Below are 27,380 nucleotides of genomic sequence, written 5' to 3' on the forward strand. Positions count from 1 at the left end.
AGGATAAAAAGGTGGCCAACTAAACTTCAGTTGTAACTTATGACTTGTGAGTCTCTTCCTGGTGGACGATGGAGATGGACGCACTGAAAAAAACCAAAAGGAAACGGTTATGGTTCACCAATTTAAAGCGTCGGGATCTAGACTTGTAACTGCACGCTACCCATGTTTGTGTATAAACTTTCTGAAGGTTGAAAATGATAGCTCAGATAAATTGTTACGATCGGTCAATTGTGGACTGGCGCACGGTGTGGCACATGCATGCTTTCGTTCAAGACAGTGACATGAGCTGATGAGTTCGATGGGCCTACACAATTTTACTTCTGACAAGCCACCAATAAAGATCTTGTTTAGGGAAAAAGTCTAAATAACCTCTGAAGTATTGATGGGCGTGTAGTTTTGGGTCTTGACCTATAAAACCAGATAAATGTGACATTAAACTTTGGATGTTGGTTTAATTTACCCCTGGGCGGTATTCCAGATCGGTTTCTGCCTACGTGGTGGCCAACATGGCAGTTTTCGCCTACGTGGCGGCCAGCGTGGCAGCCGACGGCCCATGGGCATCTCCTCCACCAGCTCCCACTTGCGCTCCGCCGCCGCCGACAGCACGTGCACCTCCACCTCCAGGTCCACCGCCTTGCTATTCCACCGCACCATGTACAGCTTCCTCACCACCACCACCTCCCTGTCGCTCTCCATCACGTCGCAACTCACTAGTGCACCTAGCTAGGCCATGTGTGGCGAACGCAGTTTTTTTGCCCTCAAGGGCATATGCTCCCACTCTCTCCATCACTGGATTCGCATGGAGATGTGTGTTTGCACACTTCTCAATGCGAATCCAATGGTAGAGAGAGTGGGAGCATATGCCTTTGAGGGCAAAAATAACTTTCCCCATGTGTGGCATCCTGCCCGTGTTGAACCGAGCCAGCTCCAATGGCAAGGAGATGATCATTGTGCAAGTCGAGCGGGAGGCGAAGGTCCAAGGTGTGCAGACCAGCAGCACGCTGCTGGATGAACCGATGAAGGGCCTCGCTGCTGCCGCCGTCATAAACCAGGAGGGACGTCAGCGTGCGGCAATGGTCACCGGGCGTCGTATTGCAGGGACGCGTGGGTCACATGGTGGAGTGCACAAAGCAAACGATCCGTGCGCTCCAGGAGGCAGCGTTGGCGTCGTCGCCGTCGCTCGGCGGCGGGCGGTGTCGCGAGGTGGAGATCGGCGGGTACATGACTCGGCTCACCGGCGACATCATCTCGCGCACCTAGTTCGACACGAGCTATGATACCGGAAAGCTCATCTTCCGTCTCCTCGAGGACCTGCAGCGCCTCATCGTGAGCTCCAGCTGCCACCCCTCGATGCCGACCGCCGGCCACCGGCCCGCCGCTCATCTTTGTCGATCTCGTAACCCGTGCACCTACGCAGTACGCACACGCGCGCGCTCCACTGTCTTGCCTGGCCGTTGTCGCTACCTCTGTCCCTGCCCATGCCCGCATCTGCTCGATCAAGCACGAAGCAAGGAGGAGTACACGGTCGCGACAACACGGCAAGCACGAAGCTCCAGCGTGAACGAGCTAGCGAGGCATCCCACGAAGGCCAGTGACGCGGGCCCATCCCTGGTGCCGTCGCAAGCGCACAGTTGTAGCCACTTGAGGCTCCCGCACCGTCGCCATAGCCATCCAAGCCCGCGGTTGTGGGGGTATAAACCCCTATACCCTTACGGCTAGACTTGGGCCAGGAGGCTTGGCCCATTACGAGACGAGTTCAAGGCTTGATCCGACAACCTGGAGTTTCGCGCAAGGAAACAAGACGTGGAGATCAAGCAGGATTCTAGTCGGTTAGAATAGGAATTGATATCGAATTATCCATGGCAATTGTAACCGACTAGGATTAGTTTCCAGATCTGTAACCCTACCCTCCAGACTATATAAGGAGGGGCAAGGGACCCCCCTTAGGACACATCATATTCTCTCAACACAAATCAATACAACCAGACGCAGGACGTAGGTATTACGCCAACTCGGCGGCCGAACCTGGATAAAAAGCTTGTCCGTGTCTTGCGTCACCATCGAGTTCGTAGTTTGCGCACCGTCTACCGATAAACTACTACCGTGGGTATACCCCAAGGTAGACTGCCGACTAGCTTTCGTCGACAGTGGTGCGCCAGGTAGGGGGTGTGCGTGCAACTTCTCCGGCGAACAAGATGGTCACGATCCCAGCTTCCGCGACCGTGCCCGAAGGCCTCACGATCACTGTCGGCCAGATCACGTGGACGACGTGCAGCGGCGGTCTCGCGACCACGGTTCCGAAAAAGATCCAGATCCAATCTGAGATCATGCCGTCTCCGACCACACGCATGACGGCACCAAGCTCCCGACCACCGTTCCCGCTCTACAAGGGAAAGGAGATCGACTGCTCGGACCTCCTCCAAGCGCTCGATCGCGCTGACTCCAAGCTACTCGAAGTCTCCCAACTAATAGATGGAGTTCTGCGCCGGACCGACCAAGCTGCTCGAGCGGATTTTTCGAAATTCCGCCGGCCAACTCGTGTCGCCACACACGAACGGCTGGGAACGTCCCTGACGATAACCTCAACCCCTTCAGGACGATCCGTCGAGCTCAAAAAGGAAGACTATCCCTGCGGCCTGAACAACTCAGCCTCTGTTTACTCACAGCATGTCCAATCCGTTTTCAGCAAAGCGGGCTGGTCGCCGACAAGGAACAATCGTCACCATGTCAACATGGTGACCATCCGAGAGCTACGGGACGGCCAGGTTTCCAGCACCAACTCAAGCACCGGCTCCGTCCCCACCGAGGTTGTGAACACCGAAGACGAGGACTACGACTTGGATTTTCCCTCACACCCTCCGGGTTTCGACCGATTCCCGATATTCCCCCCCCCCGGCGAGGGGATATTGTATTCAATGTCAGCGCCGACGAACTGGCTGTTGACGGAGAAACAGACGACCAGAGGCAACTCCGCGAACAGCGTAACGCCGAGCGCACCCGACGGCGTGCGGACGAGCAACAACAGACGCCACCAGGTAACCTCAACGATGCCTTTGACATGGTCGGGGACCAGCCGGTCTACAAAACGCCAAGCGCCAACGTGGCTGTCGCCATGGCCAACCTGGATCGGCTTCCTGACACCCCCGAATGCCAGGGAGTCCGGACCAGTATCCGAGCACACCTGATCGCCGCAATGGGACAGACAGCCACTCTGCTCAAGAGAGTCCAGGACGTCTCTTATACGGAAGCCGCCTCCGACCAGACTCATCGTAGCCGGGCCTCACCCAGCAGGCGTCGCCGCAGCCGCTCCCCCGACAACCGTCGAGGGGACTCACGGCGCGATGATGGTGGTCGGGACGCCGATGGCCGCCGCCAGCAGGACCGCGTACGCGGCCAAGAAAAAGAAGATCAACACAGGGATCTCCGCCACAACATCCCTCCCAAAGATGCCCGGGATCGCATCAACAGGCGCGCCGCAGAGGGAGCAGTCCACGAAAACCTGCGCCGCATCGAGTACGACGCGACCCACGGTCCTCCGGGCCTAAGGCAGTTCTCCTCACACCTCCGCCAGGTCGTGTGGCCCCGCAATTTCAAGCTCGAAAAACTCAAAAAATACGACGGCAAGGAAAATCCAGAGAACTGGATCACTCTCTATGAAATCGCCATCCGATCAGCGGCAGGAGATGAGCACGTCATGGCTAATTACTTCCCCGTAGTCCTCGACCAGGCTGGTCATCAGTGGCTTCTCGGCTTGCCCGAGGACTCCTTCGACTCTTGGGAAGAGCTACGACAGGCTTTCATCGACAACTTCATCGCCACATGCGAGCAGCCCGGAAACAAGTATGACCTTGAAAGGATAAGAGACAGGAAGAATGAACCTCTGCGCGATTACATCCGACGATTCTCGGATATGCGCCTCAAAATCCCGAAGATTTCTCATGACGAGGCCATATCAGCCTTTATCAAGGGTTTGCGTTTCCATGAAGCGCTGAGGAACAAGCTGTTGCGTAAGCGCCCATCAACGGTAGCAGAGCTCCTCGCCACGGCTAAAAATTATGCCGATGCTGATGACGCAGAAAAACTAATCCGAGACGATGCGAGAGGCACCGACCAGCCCTCCCGGCGAGATGACGGTCGTGGTCGCTACGACAACAGAAATCACCGCCGCTCCGACAACCGCGATCACCGAGAGGGTTGGGATCGGCGGCGCGACAGCCGCGACGACTTCAGAGGCGAACACCGAAGAACGTCAAGGATATTCAGAAGCTAACCGGATGCATGGCCGCCCTCAGTCGTTTCATCTCAAGGCTGGGAGAAAAAGGCCTCCCTTTCTTCAAACTATTGAAAGCGTCAGAAAAATTCTCCTGGACAGAAGAAGCCGACGCTGCGTTCACTCAGCTTAAGACCTTCCTCACCTCACCGCCTGTCCTCACAGCGCCTCAGCCCAATGAAGACCTGCTCCTTTACATTGCTGCAACCGACAGGGTTGTTTCCACGGCAATAGTGGTCGAGCGAGAAGAACCAGGTCACGTCTTCAAGGTCCAGAGACCCGTTTACTTCATAAGTGAAGTTTTAAACGAATCCAAGGCCAGGTACCCACAAATACAGAAGCTTATATACGCCATCCTGATAACGTCAAGAAAGCTGAAGCACTACTTCGACGGCCATCGAGTCCTGGTGACAACCAGCTTTCCTCTCGGGGACATCCTGCGCAATAAAGACGCCAATGGCAGAATCGTGAAATGGGCAATGGAATTATGTCCATTTTCCCTAGAGTTCCAGAGTCGTACCACTGTCAAGTCTCAAGCCCTGGTCGACTTCATTGCCGAATGGACGGATCTCAACGAGCCTTCCGTTCCAGATGTCTCAGACCACTGGTCAATGTTCTTTGATGGGTCCTTGAACATCAACGGCGCAGGCGCTGGGATATTGTTCGTGTCACCAAACAAGGACAAACTCCGCTACGTCCTTCGGATCCTTTTTCCGGCGTCAAACAATGTCGCCGAATACGAAGCTTGCTTACATGGCGTACGACTAGCCGTCGAACTGGGGGTCAAGCGCCTCTATGTCTACGGCGACTCCGCTTTGGTCATCAACCAGCTCAACAAGGAGTGGGACGCAACCCACGAGAAGATGGATCTCTACTGCAAAGAAATTCGCAAATGGGAAACTAACTTCTATGGCATAGAGTACATCCACGTGGTCCGGGATAAGAACCAAGCAGCAGATTGTCAAAGTTAGGCTCGTCTCGGGCCCAAATCCCGCGGGGTATTTTCGTCCAGGACATCCATGAGCCGAGCGTAAGCTCCCCCCTGGTCAACAAGCAACCCACCGAGGCAATGCTCATAGATGACGCCACTCCGACAACCGGTGGGCGTGACTGGCGTATCCCATTCATCAAATACATCTCAGACGGGACAGGTTTTCAGGACAAAACAGAGAACGAGCGTCTCATCCGACGATCAAAGAACTACATCCTGGTCGACGGAAAACTCATGCGGAAAAACGCAAGCTCCGAGGTACTGCTCAAGTGCATACCCCAAGACGATGGTATCAAGCTCTTGGAGGACATACACGCCGGATCCTGCGGCAACCACGCCGCATCTAGAACTCTGGTCGGAAAGGCTTTCCGAGCAGGTTTTTATTGGCCAACCGCGGTTAGCGACGCAGAAAAACTGGTTCGGCATTGCGAAGCATGTCAGTTTTTCGCTAAGAGGACCCACGTACCTGCCCATGAAATTCAAACCATCCCGTCGTCTTGGCCCTTTGCTTGCTGGGGGCTTGACATGATCGGACCATTTAAACCAGCCCCGGGCAATTTTAAGTTTGTCTTCGTGCTAATCGACAAGTTCTCCAAGTGGATCGAATACATGCCCCTGGTCAAGGCAACCTCCGAGAAGGCCGTGGAGTTTCTCAATCAAATCATACACAGATTCGGCATCCCGAACAGCATAATCACCGACCTGGGGACTCAGTTTACTGGCACCACTTTTTGGGATTTCTGCGATGACAGAGGCATAGTCATAAAATATGTGTCTGTAGCACATCCACGTGCCAACGGTCAAGTCGAACGTGCTAATGGAATGATCGTTGACGCCTTAAAGAAGAGGCTGTACACCGAAAACGACAGAGCACCTGGTCGATGGATGAGAGAATTGCCGGCAGTAGTCTGGGGCCTCCGAACCCAGACCAGTCGAAACACAGGGGCGTCTCCCTACTTCATGGTATACGGTGCAGAGGCGGTCCTGCCGTCTGACATACACTTCGGATCTCCTAGAATCGAGCACTACGACGAGCCGACTGCCGACAACGCCAGAGAACTCGAAATCAATTGCACGGAGGAAAAGCGTTTAGTTTCATGTCTCCGAACAGCAAAATATCTCGCGGCAGTCAGGCGATACTACAACAGGAACGTCAAGGACCGTTCCTTCGTGGTCGGCGATCTGGTGCTTCGATGGAAAACAAGCCAGGAGGGAATGCACAAGTTATCCACTCCCTGGGAAGGACCCTTCGTGGTGACCGAGGTCACACGACCTACGTCCTACAGATTGGCATACCCAAACGGAACACGAGTGCCTAACTCTTGGCACATCGACAAACTGCGACGTTTCTATCCATAAAGTTTTAACGACTTTCTTTTGTAAGTACCTTATAATTTTTGATAATGAAATTCTCTATTTTTTGCCTATACCTTGTCACATACAGCACTCGGCAAAACTCCCGCAATGGATGCTCTTAGCGACAACCAAGACAAATACGGTGACACGTCACTCAGATATTCTTACAGCGCTCAAAACAACGGTCATGACAAAAAGCAAACTTTATTACAAACTTTACATACAAAGTTTACAATAAATACCCTGACGGGCAAACACTAGTCTATTCCTACAGACTACTCTATTGGCCTAGCTGCTCGGGCTGATCACCCACCTGGCCCTGCTGCCCGGACGAAGGGGTCGGGGCCACCGGCGCCTGGCTGGTCGAGACCGCAGGCGTCGACCGCCCATCTCCAGCAAAGGACGCGCCCGACAACTCCCTGGCCGACCTATCTGAGCTCGGCTGGTCTGGAGGAGTGGCCGTTCCGCACAGATTGATGTCGCCGATCACCGTCGACGACAAGTCCAGCAGACTACCCCGAAGCTCGTCCGCGTCCTGCGGGCCGACTTCCTTCGGGTACCCCTTCTCCAGCCTGCTCAAGTCGATCAGGGGGTAGTGGGCGCGCACCACGCTGAGGACGTGCGCGCCGGCAAACTCCCCGGCGTCCTTCACGAACTGCTGGAGCCAGTCCCACGCCCGTTGCGCCTTCTCGACCGGGGTCAACCGCGGCGCGCGGGGCTGGCTCTCCGGGAGCTCGGGACTGATCAGGTCCAGGACCGGGGACACTCCCTTCCAGATCCTGCAACAGTTTACCTTCCAGGAGTCCCGGTCCTTGACCAGGTCATCCAGGTGCTTTTTGGTGTTCACCTTGAGCACTGCAAACAAAACGAAACGTTACTTTCGGCATATCAGACAAGCAAAGGGGCAGGCAGCAACCAACAAGGCGGTACCCATTACCAGCTAACTCCCGGTCTCTTCGACCCAATTCCTCTTCCGCTCGCCGCCCGGACTCCTGTGCACTGGCGAGCTGTTGGCCGAGCTGCTCCTTCTCTTGTTGGAGGCTCGCCACCTCCTCCTCCAAGTCTGCGTGAATCCGAACTGGTCAGCAAAGCAAACTATACAAGTACGCGCAACTGCTCGGAGCGTGTGACTAACCTTCCTGCAGCCGGTACTGGTCGGCCAGACGACGAGAGAGGTCGAGACGACGCTCCTTTTCGGCGCTCATCTCGACCACCTTCTCCCCGACCTCCGCCCGCAACCGGTCTACCTCCGCGGCAAGGGCCTTGTTCTCGGCCATGACGTTTTCTATCTGGTCAAAGCACCGTTTCCGGTACTTCGCCGTTTTCATTACGTCCTACAAAGCAGGCATACAACGATCAAGCAGGACAAGGCAAAAAAAAAGAATGCGCAGCAGTACAAAAAGCCGCTTACCTTGACTTCGTCGACAAGGCGCTTGGCCGCGCGCTCCACCCTGGCGGCCTCTTCGGTTTCGGCGACCTCCTCATGACCGATAAAGTGATCCCCGCGTTGGCGCCACACATACACGTGTTGGCGGCCATCACGGGGACGACCCTCGATCTCCTCCACCTCGTCGTCGGAGGCCGCCCGGGTTTCTTCCTCCTGTGCTGCGTCACCCCCGGTGGTGGTCCCAGGCATTACTGGCCCTTGGACCAGACCTGGGGAGCCTGCAGCCGAAGAGGCTCCTGTTCGGGGCGGCGGGGGGACTTCACTCCCCCCGGCAGGAGGAGCGGTCGGAGATCTCCCCTTCTCCGAGGAGTCAGTTGGGGGAGCCTCTCCAGCCCTGGTCGGGCTGCTTGTTGTCGGCGCCGCACTCGGGAGCCCCTCGGTGCTCCCAGGCGCGACTGCAGCTGTTGGCTGCTCTGTGGTCTGGGGGGCTGCATCCCCAGAACCGCGGGCAGGCTCGCCCGTTCCCTGGCCGACAGTTTGGCCAGGGTCGACATCCGATGCCGCACTACAGGAACTGAAGTTAAAAAAAAAAAAGAAAACATAAGTCGAACACTTACAGGTCTGACCGACGGTGGGTCGCGGTGAACCTCCTCCTCGCCCGACCGGTCGGCACCTGTGCCCCCGTCTCGACAGCTTGCGGGGCAGCGGCGCCGCTGGCCACTCGATCAGGGGCGACCGGCGCAGTGTCTGGGCGGCTCCGAGGCCGTCGGACCAACGACGGCGCAGCCTCCTCGTCGTCGTCGTCGTCGACGATCCGCACGAGCCGACGACGCTTCGGTGCTTGGCTGCTCTCCGCCGGCAGATTCGGCGTCGGCAAGGGATCTGCCGGCAATGGCCTTTTCCCCGCTACCCTCTCCTCGGAGGTCGGGGCGGGGCGGGCTTGGTCTTCCTCACTGCTGGTATAATGAGTACACCGAGCAGCGTCCTCCTCTGGCGGGTCTTCTCCCGCAGGATTTTCCATCCCCGGTGCCAGTGATACATACACTGTGCACCGGTCGACATCACCGACCTGCAAAAGCAACAGAGATGAGTTAACTGCAGACGATATACGAATGATCAAACAGGCTCTGCTACATACCCTTGGCGCTGGTCGTCCTAACTTGAAGGCTTGCACCCGATCACTGCCACGGATGAAGCCCCCATCCGCGAAGTTAAACAGCTCGTTCAACAGCTGTTGTACCTCCGCTTTCTCCAAGATCTCCGACCGCATCCTGGTCGGGTCTGCGCTCCCGGCATACTCATACGCCGAGTGCACCCTCTTCTGGCAGGGCATCACCCGGCGGCAAATGAAGTTGCCGACCACGCCAAGCCCATCCAGGCGCGACCAGTCGATCAGCTTCATCAGATCCGCCACTTGACCGTCGAACTCTGGGCGGTCGGTCCAGCTCGTCCTCTTCTCGGGAATGTACCCCACGTCGCAGAACGTGGAGCTGCCCGGTTCCTCCCTGACGTAGAACCACTTCCTGTACCATTCGGTCAAGGAAGTGTTCCATGGGCAGTGCAGGTAGCGATTCTTCATCCCATCGCGAAGGTTGAGGTATACTCCACCTGCAACCTTGGAGCCTCCAACTGCTCCCTTCTTCCTCAAGCAGAAAAGGTACCGGAAAAGATCGAAGTGCGGCTCTATGCCAACATAGGCCTCGCACAGATGGATGAAGGTGGAAATAAGGAGAATTGAGTTCGGGTGCAGATTGCAAATCCCGATCTCATAGTACAAAAGAAGACCTTGAAGAAAAGGATGAACAGGAACACCAAAGCCTCTCTTAACGAAATCCTCAAAAACGACGATCTCACCGGCGCGAGGGTCGGGGTAGCTCTCCCCCTCCGGCGCCCTCCAGCCGCCGAGCTCTGCGCCGTGCAGAAGACCCATATCGACGAGGTCACCAAGAGATTTTGTGGTGCTGCGGGACTTCTTCCACTCCTTGGCCATCAGGTCGGCCCTCTTCCTGGAGTCGCTCTTCGCCATTAGAGGTGCGAGTGTGGGCTGGAGTTAGGAAGATGCAGGAGATTGGAGAAGATGAGAGCGGAAGGTTTGAAGGCAATGGCAGGCGAAGCGGTACAGGCGGTCCTGTTAGGCCCTTATAAACCCGCGACCCCACCTCTCCCACTTCCTGTATTCTCGGGAAGTGGGCAGGCCATGCGGCGGACGCGGCGTTTCGGTTTACAATGATTATAGATAATTAATGCGGCGGAGTTTTCGTACCAATTGATGGTTTCCTTTTCTCAAACCATGCAAAGAGCGGTTGTACAGTTGCCAGGCGCAACTTTTCATGCATCCATCTGACATATTGTCAGGAGACCTCGTCACGACAATTTTAATTGGAAAGATCTTTTCAAAAGTAAGAAGACATATACGCCAGTGAGTCAACAACCCGGGGACTGCACCGACCACCGAGCACTCGACGCTCGGGGACTGGTCGCCCAGTCTATCAACTCAGAACTTGAAGGACTGCACCGACCACCGAGCACTCGACGCTCGGGGACTGGTCGCCCAGTCTACCAACTCAGAACTTCAAGGACTGTACCGGTCACCGAGCACTCGACGCTCGGGGACTGGTCGACCAGTCTATTAGCTCGGAACTTCAATGACTGCACCGACCACCGAGCACTCGACGCTCGGGGACTGGTCGCTCATTCTATGAGCTCAAAGCTTTAAAGCATGCACCGACCGTCGAGCGCTCGACGCTCGGGGACTGGTCGTACAGTATAGCAACATATAATTCCAAGAAGCACGCTAAGTGCTTGGGGACTGGTCGATTGGTCTTTTCAGTTGCAGACGAGCATGATATGCTCGGGGACTGGTAAATTCAATTTTTTAGACCTTGCTACAAGGCTCATACTTCGCCTTCCAGCAAGCTCGGGGACTACATCGGTACGATGCATCTGGCGATGCATCTCAGCTACAGAATTTCTTTGAGGACTTTTATTTTGACCCTGGCACCACGTGCCTACGTCACCTACTACCAGGCTCGGGGACTAAGTGGGCACACTTCACCTTGCGGTGAATATGCTTGCTTTTTTGGTGTTTATACCTTTCAAAAAAGTAAAGTGGGCACACTTCACCAGGAAAGAAATCTTTTTTAATTTGGAGCACCATGCATTCTTCGAACAACTCGCTTCTTCGATGTCCATGTTGATCAACTGTCTTTTGAGTTGGTCAAAATACCGTTGCGACTGTTCGGGCGACTTTCCTGCTTATTGAAGACGTCGAGCCTCGCTGATCGAAGAAGCTCAAGACGGCGTGCTACATCACAATACATGGTGCTCGGGGACTAGCTGTGGGGGTATAAACCCCTATACCCTTACGGCTAGACTTGGGCCAGGAGGCTTGGCCCATTACGAGACGAGTTCAAGGCTTGATCCGACAACCTGGAGTTTCGCGCAAGGAAACAAGACGTGGAGATCAAGCAGGATTCTAGTCGGTTAGAATAGGAATTGATATCGAATTATCCATGGCAATTGTAACCGACTAGGATTAGTTTCCAGATCTGTAACCCTACCCTCCAGACTATATAAGGAGGGGCAAGGGACCCCCCTTAGGACACATCATATTCTCTCAACACAAATCAATACAACCAGACGCAGGACGTAGGTATTACGCCAACTCGGCGGCCGAACCTGGATAAAAAGCTTGTCCGTGTCTTGCGTCACCATCGAGTTCGTAGTTTGCGCACCGTCTACCGATAAACTACTACCGTGGGTATACCCCAAGGTAGACTGTCGACTAGCTTTCGTCGACAGCGGTCGCCGGAGTAGATGCCGCAAAGCGACAACCTCCAGCGGCAATGCCCCTCCGGCCTCGGCCTCGCCGCCGGCGTCATCCAAGCTCGAACCTAGGGAGAGTCGCACCATGGAGAGTCGGGAAGCGGCCGACGCGGACGCGACAACGAGCAACACGACGTCGGCGTCGTGGACTGGCGTACCAGCGGAGCCACGGTCAGGGCGGAGAGGAAGGGGTAGTGCGACAGCACGACGGTGAGGGTCGCCGCCGAGGAGGCGGGCATGCTGAGGGCGAGGGATGATGTGGCGGCCCTGAGGAGCGCGAGCTAGCGGCGGGAGAGGTGGGGAAGCGGTGGTGGGGTGGGAATGGAATTGCTGTTGGTTGAGGAAGGTGGGAGGTAAACTGCCACGCTGGCCGCCACGTAGGCATAAACCGCCTTGGAATATCATCCAGGGTAAATTAAACCAACATGCAAAGTTTAATGTTCCGTTTATCCGGTTTCATAGGTCAAGCCCAAAACTAAACACCCATCAATACTTCAGGGGGTTATTTAGACTTTTTCCTCTTGTTTAGTTCACTCTAAAATCCAAAAAAGAAATTCTATCACATCAAATCTTGTGATACATGCATGAAATATTAAATATAGATAAAAAATATAACTAATTACACAATTTATTTATAATTTACGAAATGAATCTTTAAATCTAATTAATTCATAGTTGGATAATAATTATAAATACAAATGAAAGTGCTACAGTGTTAAAATTTAAACACTTTTTTATCTAAACCAGGCCCTAGTGCCATGATTTTGGTTGATACCAAATGGACACGAAGGAATCTTGCAGCAATGGTCGCCATCTCACTAACCAACCTTGAACATGCAATTTCAATCAGCAGTTGTTCACTCTTGAAGTGCTTTAATTTCCACGGTTTTTGTTTATGACGAGGAGGCACTGTCCATTGTCACATATGCAATCATCTCTACGTGACCCTTTTAAGACCTCCATCATGGAGGGCGATGATTTTGTTGAGTAGGTCGAAATAATGTTTAGTAAGAGTTACCATTTGCTGATATTATGAGCTTTTGCTTGGCGCTTGTATCTTACTCATATCTGGTTCGTAATAGAAAGGAGAAACGAGCCTGAGCTTTTGGAAGCAAAAACAAAATTTTAGATTCGTATATTTTAGATTGGTATGTTTTATTAGGGCATATTTCAAATCAGCTCTGCGCTCCTGCGGTCGTCCAACCGTGAGAATCAAGAAAATCCCATCAAATGCTCTACTGTACCAATGCTTCTTTCGTGTCGAGACATATTGAACTAGCCCTCGGATTTTCCATTGAACTAGCCCTCGGTTTTTCCATGCTATTGGGTTCCAGACTTTATAATGTAACTAAAAATATCCCGCTTAATGAAAAACACGCTGTTGCGTGGTTTCAAAAAAAAAATCAATGATCAATTCAAGATTATCTTGCGTGAGTTCTCGTAACATATTCTATCTACCGGGTCACAATGTCGCGTACTTTAGCCATCATCCAGCCCACAACTAGCGTAGGCTTCAAAGCCTGCTGGGCCTAAATAGACAGACAGTAGATATCAATAGTTGTGACGACCCATCCCAATCATACTCTTTCTTCACATTTTTTTTTCAAAATATGCTTACTTGTACGCACGCGTACATGCTATTAACACTTTGTTTAAGCACATTAAAAAGTAATTATGGTGCGTACTTGACGAGTTTGTAAACACGGTTGTGATTTGCACTCTCGTTTTTAAAGAGAAAATGCACTCTTGTCAGTCTCTGCAAGTAATACGGACGTGGATACTTCGTAGTACGTATTACAGTTTGTTGTAGCTTTTGCTGTTTGTGTTTGGAGGAGAGACACTCTCGATGTGATAGGTTATCCACTGTGATTTGAAAAGAAAGTAGCACATTAAAGGACGTGTGTGGAAAATGAAAAAGTTAGGTTTAGGAAGTGCCATCTAGTACGTTTCCGATGGTTCCCAAATAGCTAATTTAGAAAAAAAAAATCATTAGCCATCAATGATAATTTATAAATAGATTTCTCAAAAAAAAAAGATAATTTATAAATAGCTAGCGAGATGAGACATATAAATAAAAAAAATAAACACTATATTGAAAGAGTTATGTGTGAGAGATATTTCTAGAAGATCGTGTTAGATTAGTTATTTGGAAGTCGCTAGTTATTTGATCTCTCTTCTTGATAGCCAATAAAAATGTTACCTTTTTATTATTTCTATACCTCACTAGCTATTTACAAATTGCTATTAAAAATGTCCTTGTAACAAATAAAATGCTTCTAAAAGCTATTTGATTATCATTGGGATGCCCTTAAAGGAACCGCCACGTGTGGAAGTTCAACGACCGTTATGCTAACGCTGACAAAAAAAGAAGCCTCCCAAACGATAAAATTTCTTGGTTATACATTTTTTAGATAATGGATATAAAATCCGGTCTCTACATTCGAGGATGTACACAACCCAATATTACAGTCTTGGTTATACATGGATGCCAATATTTTGAACTTGTTCAGTTGCACCTAAAATCTAAAACTTTTCTCAAGATTCTCATCACGTCAAATCTTGCAAGACAAATCTTTTAAATCTACTTAGTCTATAATTGAATAATAATTGACAAATACAAATGAAAGTGCTATCATATCCAAAAACTTAACAAAGCCTTTGTTATACACAAATAAATAGAAGTCCTATACGGCTACACTATAGATGTACATTTGGCCCGTTAAATTTGGCCCGGTCCGTGGCCCGACCTTTTGGCCCGGTCCGTGGCACGGCCCGGCCCGGTGTTTGCGGGCCACGGGCGGCCCGGCCCGTTGCCGGACCGGGCCATGGGCCGCACCCTCGGCCCGCAGCACGGTGGTGGCCCGGCCCGGTCGGTCCGTGGCCCGACATGGCCCGCTCATTTTGTTCTATATATTGTGATTCTGTGCTCTTTCTCTTTGATATAACTTGTGAATTGAGATATGTTTTGCTAGAAACAATGAAATTGTATGCTGCTTCTTTCATATGTTGTGATTTGTGAAAAAAATGACCTTTGTTAAAAAAATGGTAAATTAAGACATGAGATGCTTGTCGGGCTGTGGGCCGGCCCGGCCCGACCGGGCTGAACGGGCGGCACGGCCCGGGAAAATGGCCCACGGGCCGGACCATGGGCCGCACCCTCGGCCCGCAGCACGGTGGTGGCCCGGCCCGTGGCCCGACGTGGCCCGCCCCGGTCCGATCGGGCTACGGGCCGTGCCAGCCCGGCCCGTTATACATCTATAGGCTACACCCTACTTCCAACCTTGACAAAATTTCCCCCCTCAAAAGTTGTATTATGGAACGCTTTACTCTTTCATTCACACTTTTATTTCCCATCTTTTTCATACCATCCATTCAAAACTATATATGTATACTTTTTTCATACCCATCTTTTGTCCACGACTTTTCCGTTTAAATGAGTGTCACAGAAAATAACCCCCTGAGGTCTTTACTGGAAATGCTACATGACTAGGAGGACATTAAGGATTTTTCAATTAGGCCTTGTTTAGTTCCGAAAAGTGAAAAGTTTTCGGTACTGTAGCACTTTCGTTTGTTTGTGATAAATATTATCTAATCATAGACTGACTAGGGTCAAAAGATTGGTCTCGTGATTTACATCTAAACTGTGTAATTAGTTTTTGTTTTCGTCTATATTTAATGTTTCATGCATGTGTCACAAGATTCGATGTGACGGAAAATCTTGAAAACTTTTTGGTTTTTAAGGTGAAAGCCCTTAGAAAAACAAAATCATGCCTTGCAACCATCCCGTGCGGCGGCCTATGTACGCCTCCAATGACCGCCCCTGGGCCCAGAGCCAGCAGCCAGGCGCACCGCCTAGGCGCCTACGCGATCCAGCCCGGAGCCCGACCCGGCGGCGGGCAAGGCAACGCAACAACCAACCTGGCTTGTGGCTTGGCCTGTCGGCCCCGACCCGAAGCCTCCTTCTTCTTCCCCCTGCGTGCGCCCCCGCGGGTGAAACCGCAATCGACCGACCGGACGCCACACACGAAACCAAACACAAGAGAAGGACGAAGGGCGACGCCCGCGGTCCCCCAATTTCCAAACTCCCCCGCTTCTCCCTCGCTGCACCCCTTTTTTCCCCCGTGGGAGTGGGAGCGAGCATTTTTGACTCCCAGAGAGACAGACTCGCTCTGCGATCGGGCGCGCACCCCCATTCATTCATTGGCCATTCCAACCGGCAACCGCCACTTTCCTTTTCCTCCCACCCGCCCGCCCATCCAACCTCCATGCCATGCCATCCTTTCCTTCCGATCGAAACTTCCAAATCCGATCCCACCCACCACCAGACCAGACCAATCCCGATCGCCAACTACTCCTACTGCTATAACCATCGCTCCCCTCCTCCCCCCAGCGCCCCCGCCCCGAGCCCGATCATCCTCCCTCCGCGCCGTGCCTCTCTCCACTTCGATCGCCTGCCTTCCTCGTCAGTTCATTGCCGTCGGCAGCGCGTTGCCGCCGCTCGACTCGACTCCACTCCACTCGACCCCACTACAGTACAGGTGATCGCCTTGGTTACTCTGCTCCGTGTATGATTCTATCCGCAGAGTTTCTCTGATTTTTTTTGCTGGCTTTTTTTTTTGGGTTCTCGATGTATGTGTAGGGTTCGGGATTCGAGTTCGGGCGGCATTGTTCGATTCAGCTTACTACTACTGTCTTGGGTAAGTCTGCTTCTCTCTTGGTGCCGTCGACAAGTTGAGATTACGATTGGTTTGAGGAATTCGAGCGGAGCGGAGCGAGAGTACAGTGTGAACACCGTCGGCAGTATGCTTGTTTATTAGTGCTCTCGGTTCGAGATTTTGCTTGCTAGTAATGCATATCTGTCTGCGTAGATTGGCAAAAAAGGACGGTGATTGCGATCTCGATGTGTTTGCTTTTGAACATCACGTGCCTTAGGGGTTAAGTATTCTGGATTAGACGATCAGCTGTTCTAACTTCTAATTGTAGCATGCAGCAACACCGACAGACGGGATGGGACACCCAAACATGATCTGTAGTATGAGAACGACACCATGGATTGGGCTTTGTGGTCGGTTATTAGTTAACTGTTTTCAGTTGAGCGTTTGGGAGAGAAACATAACTGGATTTATAATTGCAGTTACTGAGCGAGTCTTGTGAAATCTTAAGTGGGCCTTTTAGGTGCTGCAGCTTTCTTTTAACAGTGGACTAGAGGAATTTTCTTTTTGTCCTTTTTGGCACAAACTGACAAAGCCCTGTTGTTCAGATTCTTCATGTCTTCTCCGAACACTGTTAGATATTCTATTCCGTACTTTTTTATTTGATGCAGTCAACTTCTTGCAAATCTCACTGCACAATTTATTTAGTTTAACACTTTTGCTCTAGTTTTATACAGAGGATGAACCATCTGTCTTACCTTTGATCTTCAGATTCTTTATGTCTTCTGGGAACACTGTCTGATATTCCATTCTATACTTTTCTACGATGCAGTCAACTTCTTGCAAATCTCACTGCAGAACTTATTCAGTTTAACACTTCTGCTCTAGTTCTATACAGAGGATGAACCATCTTGCCTCTGATCAATAGTACAACTCTTTTTTTTACTGTGTTTTTAATAAATCAATAAAAGTACTGAACTGATAGAAGTAAAACCAGTTGTATATATATACACACGAAATTAACAGTTCATTCCTGTATGACTTATATATATGTGAAATGACAACTATTACTCTGTTTCTGCAGGTACTGACATGATCATGAAGCTTTTCACATTTCGATGACAGGATTGTTGGATCTCTTGTTTTAGAAAGAGATGAAAGTTGGTGGTCTCCTGACCTCTGCTGGAATCAACATCGGTCTCTGTGTGCTTTTTCTGTCACTTTACTCCATTCTAAGGAAGCAGCCACAAAATGTTAAGGTCTATTTTGGGAGAAGGATTGCTGAGGAGCACAACCGGCTCCGTGATGCTTTTATCTTGGAGAGATTTGTCCCATCCCCTAGCTGGATTGTGAAAAGTCTGCGGTGCACAGAGGAAGAAATCTTAGCTACTGCTGGGTTGGATGCTGTTGTTTTCAATAGAATTCTAGTATTCAGGTACCTGCATTTTTACTTTAACATGTTCTTCTTTAGTTTCTGGTTACTGTTAAAAGTTGCTGCCAACATTTTATGCTCTTCTTTTGTGTTACTTGAACTTGAATTTATCAGTTTGTATTTTGGTCTACAAGATTTGCTATGTTACTTCGATAATAATGACAAGCCAGCTAGCTTTTTGCCTCTAATTGTGAACAAAAGAAAAATCAGAAATTTGTAACTTTGGGAAATTAAATAAAACTTCTAGTATACATGTGTTTCTTCAGTTTCTGTTACTGTTAAAAGTTGCTGCCAAGATTTTGAGTTGTTTATGTTTGTGTTACTTGAATCTGTCAACTTATATTTTGATCTAGAAGGTTTGTTATGCTACTTTATCATGTCAACTTTATTACTTGAATCCACATTAAGTTGTTTATGACCACTTTATAATGATGATATAAGCACCTTAATGTCAACTTTATTCACAAGTAGTGTCAAAAAAACTTTGTATCATATTTTAGCGTAAATTATATCTTGTATCATCAGTAAACTTAGCTATTATTCAAGTATATTTGATGCAGTTTGCTCTACTTTAGTCACTTCTATGGCACAAAAACTCTTTCCATCGTTCATGGTGAGTGTGTAGGTTATTTCTCTTATCTCTTATAACTGTACTTTTAAACATTTATGTTCAAACTGAAAGGGAAAGAAACTTTTAGCCTTGGTAGGAGGTAAAGAACATAACGAAACCTCTGAAAATGCTACTTTCAAGTCCTACCTGATTGTGTTCATGCAGTTTTTCAATTATTTCTATTCACAATATACAAGCTAATGCATTTTATTTTCAACAGCATACGCATCTTCTCCTTAGCCGCCATTCTGTGTATATTTGGAGTCCTTCCACTGAATTATTTTGGACAAGATATGCATCATGTCCGGATTCCGTCAGCATCATTAGAGACATTTACAATAGGAAATGTGGAAGAAAGATCAAGATGGTGAGTAGCAAAACTTATCTAACCTGGTTATAAGGTGGTTAACTTCAGTAGTTAAGTATTAAGTATAAAACCTTATATATTTTATTTCCTGTTGATTACAGATTTTTTAAGCACTTGTTACTAAATATGTCTCAGCTATCTAGATTTGCCGTTACATTTTGTACTGTCCACTGAATGCATACCTTTTTTTAAAAAAAACACATTGCCTTGGATTTTTTTTGACATGCTAGTTATAACCACAGGCTTTGGGTCCATTGTGTCGTGCTGTACATCATCTCTGCTGTAGCTTGCATTCTTCTATACTTGGTAAGCTCAAGTAGTTTAGCCATTAAATTTTGTTAAGTAGTGTTCTATTACGTAATGATAAGAAACTTATATTAGGTGTTGTTTCTCTAGGAGTACAAGCACATTGCCAGGCTGAGGTTGTATCACATTTCTCGAGCAACAAGCAATCCTAGCCATTTTACTGTCCTTGTCCGAGGAATTCCAAAATCAAGTACAGAATCATTCAGTAGGACAGTTGGAAGTTTCTTTACCAAGTACCATGCATCAAGTTACCTATCTCATCAAGTTGTTTACAAAGCTGGGAAAGTTCAGAAGATAGTGGTAAGAAATACCTATAGTCATAAACATTATACGAATGTTAGACAACAAAATTATTTTTGTAGGAAATGTAATGCTGCTGGATTAATGTTGTTACTTATGGGCGCGTCAGTCTACTCAAGATAATTTATTTATAAATTGCATCACAATTATGCAAATTTGGTATCTGCCAACTTAATATAGCTTATACAGACACAACCATTGATTGCAAATTTGTAACATGGGTCTGCCTAGAGTTTTCGAAAGAAACCTGCTAGTGGAGGAAGGCCTCCTAGGGATAAGAAACATAGGGCTAAAGAGAGCCAGAAAAGGATCTTTCATGTGTAGTCCTGCATAGTCTTAATGTCATCACTTCCAGTATGTAGAATAAATAACATAATACATGCAAAACTTCATGATTCATGGAGATATAGAACAACGTATAAGTTATCATGAGCATATCCATCATTTGAGTCTCCAACAATTATTCCAATAATTATATACCGGATTTGTTCTATGGACAAATATGCAAATACATTTCATGCTTGTTTGAGTAATAGCAAGGATATTCCCCAATATCATGCTAAGAACAGCTAGGACTATGATGGTAATTCTGTTGTAGGTTTCAAGCCCATTCTCCTTAAAACAACAAACAGCCCCTGGTCCTTCTGAAATCAGCTCAGCAACATGCATAATTTTTTAACTGGATCAGCGCATACAGTGAGATACTGAGATTGAAATGCGAAGCCAATGTCTACTTGTCAGTGAGACACCAATGTTATTCCCTAACTTGCATATCCCTTTTCATCTAGAGCAAAACAGTTGTTCTCTAACTTGCATATTCCTTTTCATCTAGAGCAAAACAGAGAGCTTTTCCAAATTAGATAAAGCAAGATTACAATTAGCATTTGCTTCACTGACCAACAAGAATTCCGCACGGCAAGGGACATCTGTGCATGTTCTATTAGCTTTTCTAGCACATTCAACATCCTTTATCTTCTACTGATTTATCGTGCATGTTCTATTAATCTTTTATTAAAAAATTTTCTCTTGATCTACAATTGTTGCTGCTATTGTCTTTTTATGGGTAATTATAATGCGCGAAATTCAAATTTTAATATTCATGAGGCGGAGGCTGTAGCATAAATGTAATTCGCGACAACTGAAGTTTATGGTTAGTGTTGCTAGATACTTCGGTCGCTTATCTGAAGATGGAATTAGCTGAAATCTTCAGATAAACAGTGTCACTGCATCTTCCTTATGTTATTCCCGTTTGTAGTAGTAATTTGTTATTATTTACAGAGTGGTGCAAAGAAGGTTTACAGGAAGTTCAGACATTTCAAGGGTGCGACAGTTGATCAGAGATGCAGACCCATCACATTTCAATGCTGCTTTTGTGGAGCATCTTCTAATTCATTCCAGTTGTTGCCCAGTGATTACGAGCAAGAGAGCGAAAAGTCTGATGTGAATGATTCAAGCTCGAGCTTACCTGATGAGGTCAAACTAGCAACAGTCATGATTTTTTGCTATCCTTAATTAATAAATTACTCCTGATTAGTAATTAGTTTATTTATTATGTGGATCTGAACACAGGAATGTGGTGCTGCTTTTGTATTTTTCAAAACTCGGTATGCAGCGCTAGTTGTAGCCAAAATTCTACAGACATCGAACCCTATGAGATGGGTCACTACTTTGGCTCCAGAGCGTGATGACATATATTGGTCTAATCTTTGGTTACCCTACAAGCAACTCTGGATTCGGCACATAGTCACACTTCTGGGGTCTATCGTTTTCATGTTTTTATTCCTTATACCAGTGACATTTATACAAGGTTTAACTCAGCTGGAGCAGCTGCAACAAAGGCTCCCTTTTCTGAGAGGGATATTGGAAAAGTAAGTTCCATAAATACTTACAACTTGCATTTTATTTTCTAAAAGATAAAGACATCGCCTTTTTTAGAGGGTGTTTAGTTCCCCTTCTATTCCAATTTTTTTTGGGTTTTGGTTCATCATTTTGCAAAATGGAACTAAACACCATGCAAATTTTTTGGCAAAAAAGTGGTTATTTTCCATTTTGGATTTTGGCCTTAAGAGGACAAAAAAAGCCAAAAAGAGCCTCAAGAGGCCCTCATGATGGCAATAAATTCTGTATTTTGGATGAAACTAAACATGACCCTAAAAATTTTGGCATTTTGTATTCCATCATTGCAAAGTAGTTAGCATTTTGCATTCTGCATTTTTTTGGAACTAAACACCCCCTTAGTCTTGTTATAGATTTGGTTTTCTTCACTTATATTAGCATCAGATACAGTGCGCACCATACTCAAAATGGCTCAATTTATCAGCTAGGATGAGAGAGAGATCGCCAAAACTTGGAGCTTAAACTTTTGTGTTGCTTTTGAAATATAAAGCAGGGGAAACCTCCTTTTCTAAAAAAAAATCAGCTAGGATGATGATAGGCACTTCTAGCCTTCCATTCTGGCATTGTACTTCTGTGTTTTATTCATCGTTTCAGCAACATATACTGATTATTGTTTCCTTGCAGGAAATACATGACCCAGCTAATAACTGGATATCTTCCCAGTGTCATCTTGCAAATATTTTTATATACTGTCCCCCCAACCATGATGCTCTTTTCTACTTTAGAGGGGCCTATCTCTCACAGTCAAAGAAAGAAAAGTGCCTGCTGTAAAGTATTATACTTTACCATTTGGAATGTCTTCTTTGTCAATGTCTTATCGGGTTCAGCAATTAGCCAACTGAATGCTTTATCAAGCCCAAAGGACATTCCTATGCAGCTTGCTAAAGCAGTACCTGTGCAGGTAAATGACATGTTTGTTTATTATACTTGCATTATTAATTGTGTAATAGATGTACGATGTTTGTATTGTATTAAGTTCTCTTCGGTAGCTCAGCGCTGCTTTCTGAAAACTTTATTTCCATTTCAGGCTACATTCTTTACAACCTATGTTCTTACTTCAGGATGGGCTAGTCTATCATCAGAACTTATGCAACTCTTTAGTCTTACATGGAACTCTGCAAGAAGATATCTTCTGAGAATGAAGGAAGATAGCGATCTTCTTTACTCATTTCCCTATCACACTGAAGTGCCAAAAGTTCTGTTGTGTGGACTGTTGGGTTTCACATGTTCTGTACTAGCACCTCTAATCTTGCCCTTTTTACTGCTGTACTTTTGTCTTGGCTACGTCGTCTATCGCAACCAGGTGAGGATGTAGGGGTAAAAGTTCTGCTTTGAAGTCAATATGCACAATTTATGCGTAGGTATTACTATAATCAGGAGAATATTGAAAAATTAGAGTGTCATGCTTTGCTGTCGAACAAATGCTCTTTAACCACATGTATGTATGGAAATTGAGAGATTCTTTGAGTTTCATGATCTCTGTTATTATTCTTATAATCTGCGTGTAACTTGTAGCCAAACAGAAGGAAATAGTTTCCTATTAGGTAAACTTTTTTGTGTTATTCAATTTAATTTGTAGTGAAGAAAGTAGTTGAAACCTTTGGTTTTGCCATTACTCAATAGTGAATTTATGTTTTAACACAATAAAATTTTGTTAAAGAACAGTCCTCTGTGCTGCTTTGAGCTAATGAATTTGCAATGTCATCCTTTTCAGTTCCTCAACGTTTACTGCACAAAATACGACACCGGCGGTCTATATTGGCCAATTGCGCACAATACTACAATATTCTCTCTAATCCTCACTCAGATCATCTGTCTTGGTGTATTTATTATTAAAGAATCCCCTGTAGCTGCTGGCTTCACTGTCCCTCTTATCATCTTTACTCTTCTATTCAACCAGTATTGTAGGAAGCGTCATCTTCCATTATTCAAGACTTTCCCTGCACAGGTTGGTGCAATCTCTTTAAATCTTTAATACTTTGTAGTTGTTTTTTAGAGTCAAAGTACTTTGCAGTTTGCAAATGTAAAAAATGAAGGATTCAAGAATAAATTCCAGGCGTGTTTGGTTCTCTTGGCTGCACTTGCCTAGTCTCGCAAGGGCAAGAAGTCCGTATAAGTTGGCAAAGGGAACCACATATATCCTTAGACCTTGTTGCTAGTTTACATTTTTTTATGCTCTCAACTGTGAGTTGGGTTCGAGTCACATGTCTAGCTATGAATCACTCTGACTTGAATATTGGTTGCTGGAACGCACAGAATTTGATTGACATGGACAAGGAAGATCAGCAATCAGCTACAACGGAGGACCTTCATCACCGCCTTCATTCTGCCTACTTTCAGTTCCATGACACCGACGACGTGCCTTTGGAAGGTCACAGCACTACCGGCAGAGACGAAGACCGAAGCGGCTGTTCAGGAGAATCAAGCCGCAAGGAAAGCGCCGTCGACGAACTATCCCACCCGACGCTGGATGGGCTCCCGGTTAGTCGGTTACGCAGCGCGGTGAGATCACTTGGGTCCATTTTGAGACCGAAGAAGAGAGAGTTACCAGTATAGCACCATTCCTTCATCCGCCCATGTAAATCCAAGGTCGACAAACCACACACATTTACCGGTATAGCATATTATTTATAGATAGCGCATACAGGGAGAGGAAGATGCACAGAAATGGAAGCGAGTATACTGTACACGTATACCACCCGTTTGCAAGGGTAGAAATTTTGGCGTGTCAATTGATGCTTGAATGACTTTTCAGGTCATTCCATTCCATTTCAATTGTTTGATTCTTCAAACGGTTCAGGCCGGCCTCTCTGGTTATATATGTTCCCCTTTGCCTTGTTTATTTCTTCAGAAGACCTTCTGTATCTGGTGAGCTAGCCACTGGAAACAGCGTGGCGGCATCGGTGGTAAAGAGAACTAATTGCCCATTATTATTCTCTCAACAAAGCTAAATTACATAGCGCGAGCGCGCGTGGCACAGCGAAATGCCTCCCAGACAGCAGCAGCTGCAGCCTGCAGCTCCTCCACGAAGCAGAGTTATATTATCTGAGGAAATCTGGATCGATGTGGGCGATGATGTCTGGGCCTGGAAGGGGAGCTCGATTTTTATACACTCGCAGTTCTTTTCTTCCTTGGTGTGAGACGAGTTTGGCGTGGTCCGTTTGCCTTGACAATTCGCTTCTTTTGACCTGCGAAACCGATGCTGGGGGCGGTGGTGGGCCTAGGAAAGGATACCGATCCGGCTGGCCTATGCTGTCACATGAGTTTCAGTTTCATATATTGCTAGTTCTTGGACAAATGGACGCACATGCGAAGCCGGAGTAGAGGATCCGAATCCAAGGCACCCAAGCAAGAAACAACTCATTGCTTACCTCACCCAAGCAGCCAACCAATTGGCTTATGTCAATGTAATCCATCGCGGTCAACCTTCTCGTGTAACTCCGTTGACCTTCGAAGAGAAACGGTCCGTCCTGCGATTACTGATCCGATCAAAGTCTGTCTTTGGACGGAGAAAGAAGGCCCTGGGAAGTGGGAAAAAACCGAGCACATTCAAGTTGAAGTCCGGCCGGCGACCTCCACCATCAGAAGCGAACGTCCAAAACGTGTCAGCAACTCAAAACACGTGCTTCCACCCTTTCGGAACCAAAAAACAATGCGTGTGGCCAAACTGGCAGCAGTTTCGCGGTCGCGCGAAGCCACGGCTCAGGACGCCATCACCGTGGACGAAGAAGATGACATATCTGCCAGGTCGCGGCTTGCCGTCAATGATTTCAACCAAAGCAGGGACTTCATCAGGAAGTGACTATACCTGAAAAGCTATGGTCGAATTAGATTTAGTAATTAAGTGAATGAGTTTATTTTAATTGTTGCAATGAGTGATGTGGGCGTGGAGAAGCTGGCGGCATCCAAATTACCAAACTAATTACTCATTTTGATGAATAACTTATGTATGTTGAACAAAACAGATCATTATATCGATTCTTCAAATACAATGTTGCCCAACTTCACAATGAACAATGTACTTGTAAGGATTAGGTCAAACACATAACCCCTATTATCAGTTTGTCAAAGAACTCATGTATGCCTTATGTTACAAGACCACTTGGTCTGGACCAACCCAAAAGAAAAAAATGATCCAACCTGACCTGCTAGTGTATCCGATCTGGTATATGTCATGACTTTCGACTAATGACCCAACTTACTAAAAAAACCTAACCCAAAGTAGAAAAACTCCAAGAAACCATTCAAGTTGACTTGATCCGTTAATGGTTGGGTTTCGCTTGGGCAAAAAAAACTGATCTGACATTTTTTTGGTTCTAATCGATCAATGTTTGATCAAATCTATATCATGTCGCCATGTCGGTGTGTCGCACCACCGGCAAGTAAATTTATATCACACATGGGATTCCTAACGGGATAGCACATATGCTCCAAGGTTTATACTCGTTTAGATGGTGCGCCCTACGACCATTGTTTAGTGGGGGTGTTTATTGTTGTGCTTTGAGTTCTTGGACGTTCGTATTTCTAGTTATAAGACTAGTCTAAGTGGATGTTATATGTTCTATTTTTACTCCCATGTATTGAAAACAATGTTGACTGTTCTCTATTCTATATTATAAGATAGTTTTTTTAGATAGTTTTTACTATGCACACTTATATATTATATTATATATATATATATATATTATATATATATATATTATATATATATATATATATATGTGTGTGTGTGTGTGTGTGTGAAGGTACAATGATCCATAGTAAAAAGTAATGTATCTAAAAACAAAACATCTTATTATAATTTGGAACAAAGAGAGAGTAGTTTCATCCCTATAAACTTATTTTACTCCTATAGAATTGTAATCATCTCTATTTTTATCAATATATATTGTGACATTTAACTTAGATAAACCTCCACTTAGACACTTCTAATTCCTTTGTTTTTAGTCTCTATCTCTCAACACAACAAACACAAATGAATATAGGCGAAATTGAGATAAAGAAGGGAGGGGGGCAAAGAACCAGTACAAATTGCGTGTAACGGTGTGTAAGGGCAGTTTCTATGGTTGAAACTATGCACGATATCTAAAAGAACAGGTCAGCAAATGATCATCTATAGAAACTACTCCCCCAATGGAGGAGTCTTCGTGTAATAAATATTACTCCAATAATAATTGATGTTGTTAAAAAAACAAAAATAGATAGACATATGGAAAATAGCAATGCTAGTACGAGTGGAACATGTACTAGCTAGCGCAGATGAAATAAAAAATTCAACTTAAAAAATTCGAAGCCACCAAGTAGTGTTTTCATCCACATATTCAATCACCCCACTAAGGCCTTGTTTGGATGTAGTCAGATTCACACCAATCCACATGTATTGAGGTGGATTGGAGTGGAACTTGAACTAAATTCCACTCCAATCCACACCAATACACATGGATTGAAGTGAATCCGACAACATCCGAACAAGGCCTAAGCTTTCCCGTCCACACAACCTGCGCTGGTAAGCAGCGTGTGATGCCCCTCTATATCTCATTCCCTTCTGAAAGCTTCCGTTTGCTCTGCTTCCATCCGCACACAGAGCAAAGCACGTGCAGCACCATGGCATGGTGGCCGTCAGCGAGCGCGCGCGGCGGCATGCGATCGAGCGCACGGCCAGTAGAGCGAGCGCACAGCGGCGGCGTGGGCAAGCGCGGTGGCCATCGACGAGCACACGTAGCGGCGCAGAGCGACCGCGTGGCCAGCAGAGCCCGTGCGCGCAATGGCGTCGGGTGAGCGCGTCCAGCTACGGCGGACGAGCTATCACGACCCCAAAACGACTAGTTTCTTCCCAACGTTGAAATTATCGTTTCTTGGTGCATCGATTCAAGAATCGACGTGGTTTCCTCTCGAAGAAACGGTTTTCTCTATTTTTCATCTCTTTCTTCATTAATTATGATGCCACATCAATATTTTATTTAGCTGACAAGCTATTTAATAGAGATA

General features: G+C 47.2%; 1 protein-coding gene across 1 annotated transcript; it reads left to right on the forward strand.

The window, feature by feature from the left end:
* On the forward strand, positions 16,045-24,209 carry LOC8054186 (CSC1-like protein RXW8). The gene is made up of 12 exons (XM_021455527.1): positions 16,045-16,367; positions 16,469-16,526; positions 17,566-17,916; positions 18,744-18,890; positions 19,133-19,196; positions 19,287-19,496; positions 20,775-20,969; positions 21,066-21,364; positions 22,017-22,293; positions 22,420-22,695; positions 23,107-23,340; positions 23,649-24,209. The coding sequence occupies exons 3-12, from the start codon at positions 17,636-17,638 to the stop codon at positions 23,946-23,948; spliced, it is 2,283 nt and encodes a 760-aa protein (XP_021311202.1). The 5' UTR covers positions 16,045-16,367; positions 16,469-16,526; positions 17,566-17,635; the 3' UTR covers positions 23,949-24,209.

This window comes from Sorghum bicolor, chromosome 1 (genome assembly GCF_000003195.3).
Source record: "Sorghum bicolor cultivar BTx623 chromosome 1, Sorghum_bicolor_NCBIv3, whole genome shotgun sequence".
NCBI lineage: Eukaryota > Viridiplantae > Streptophyta > Magnoliopsida > Poales > Poaceae > Sorghum > Sorghum bicolor.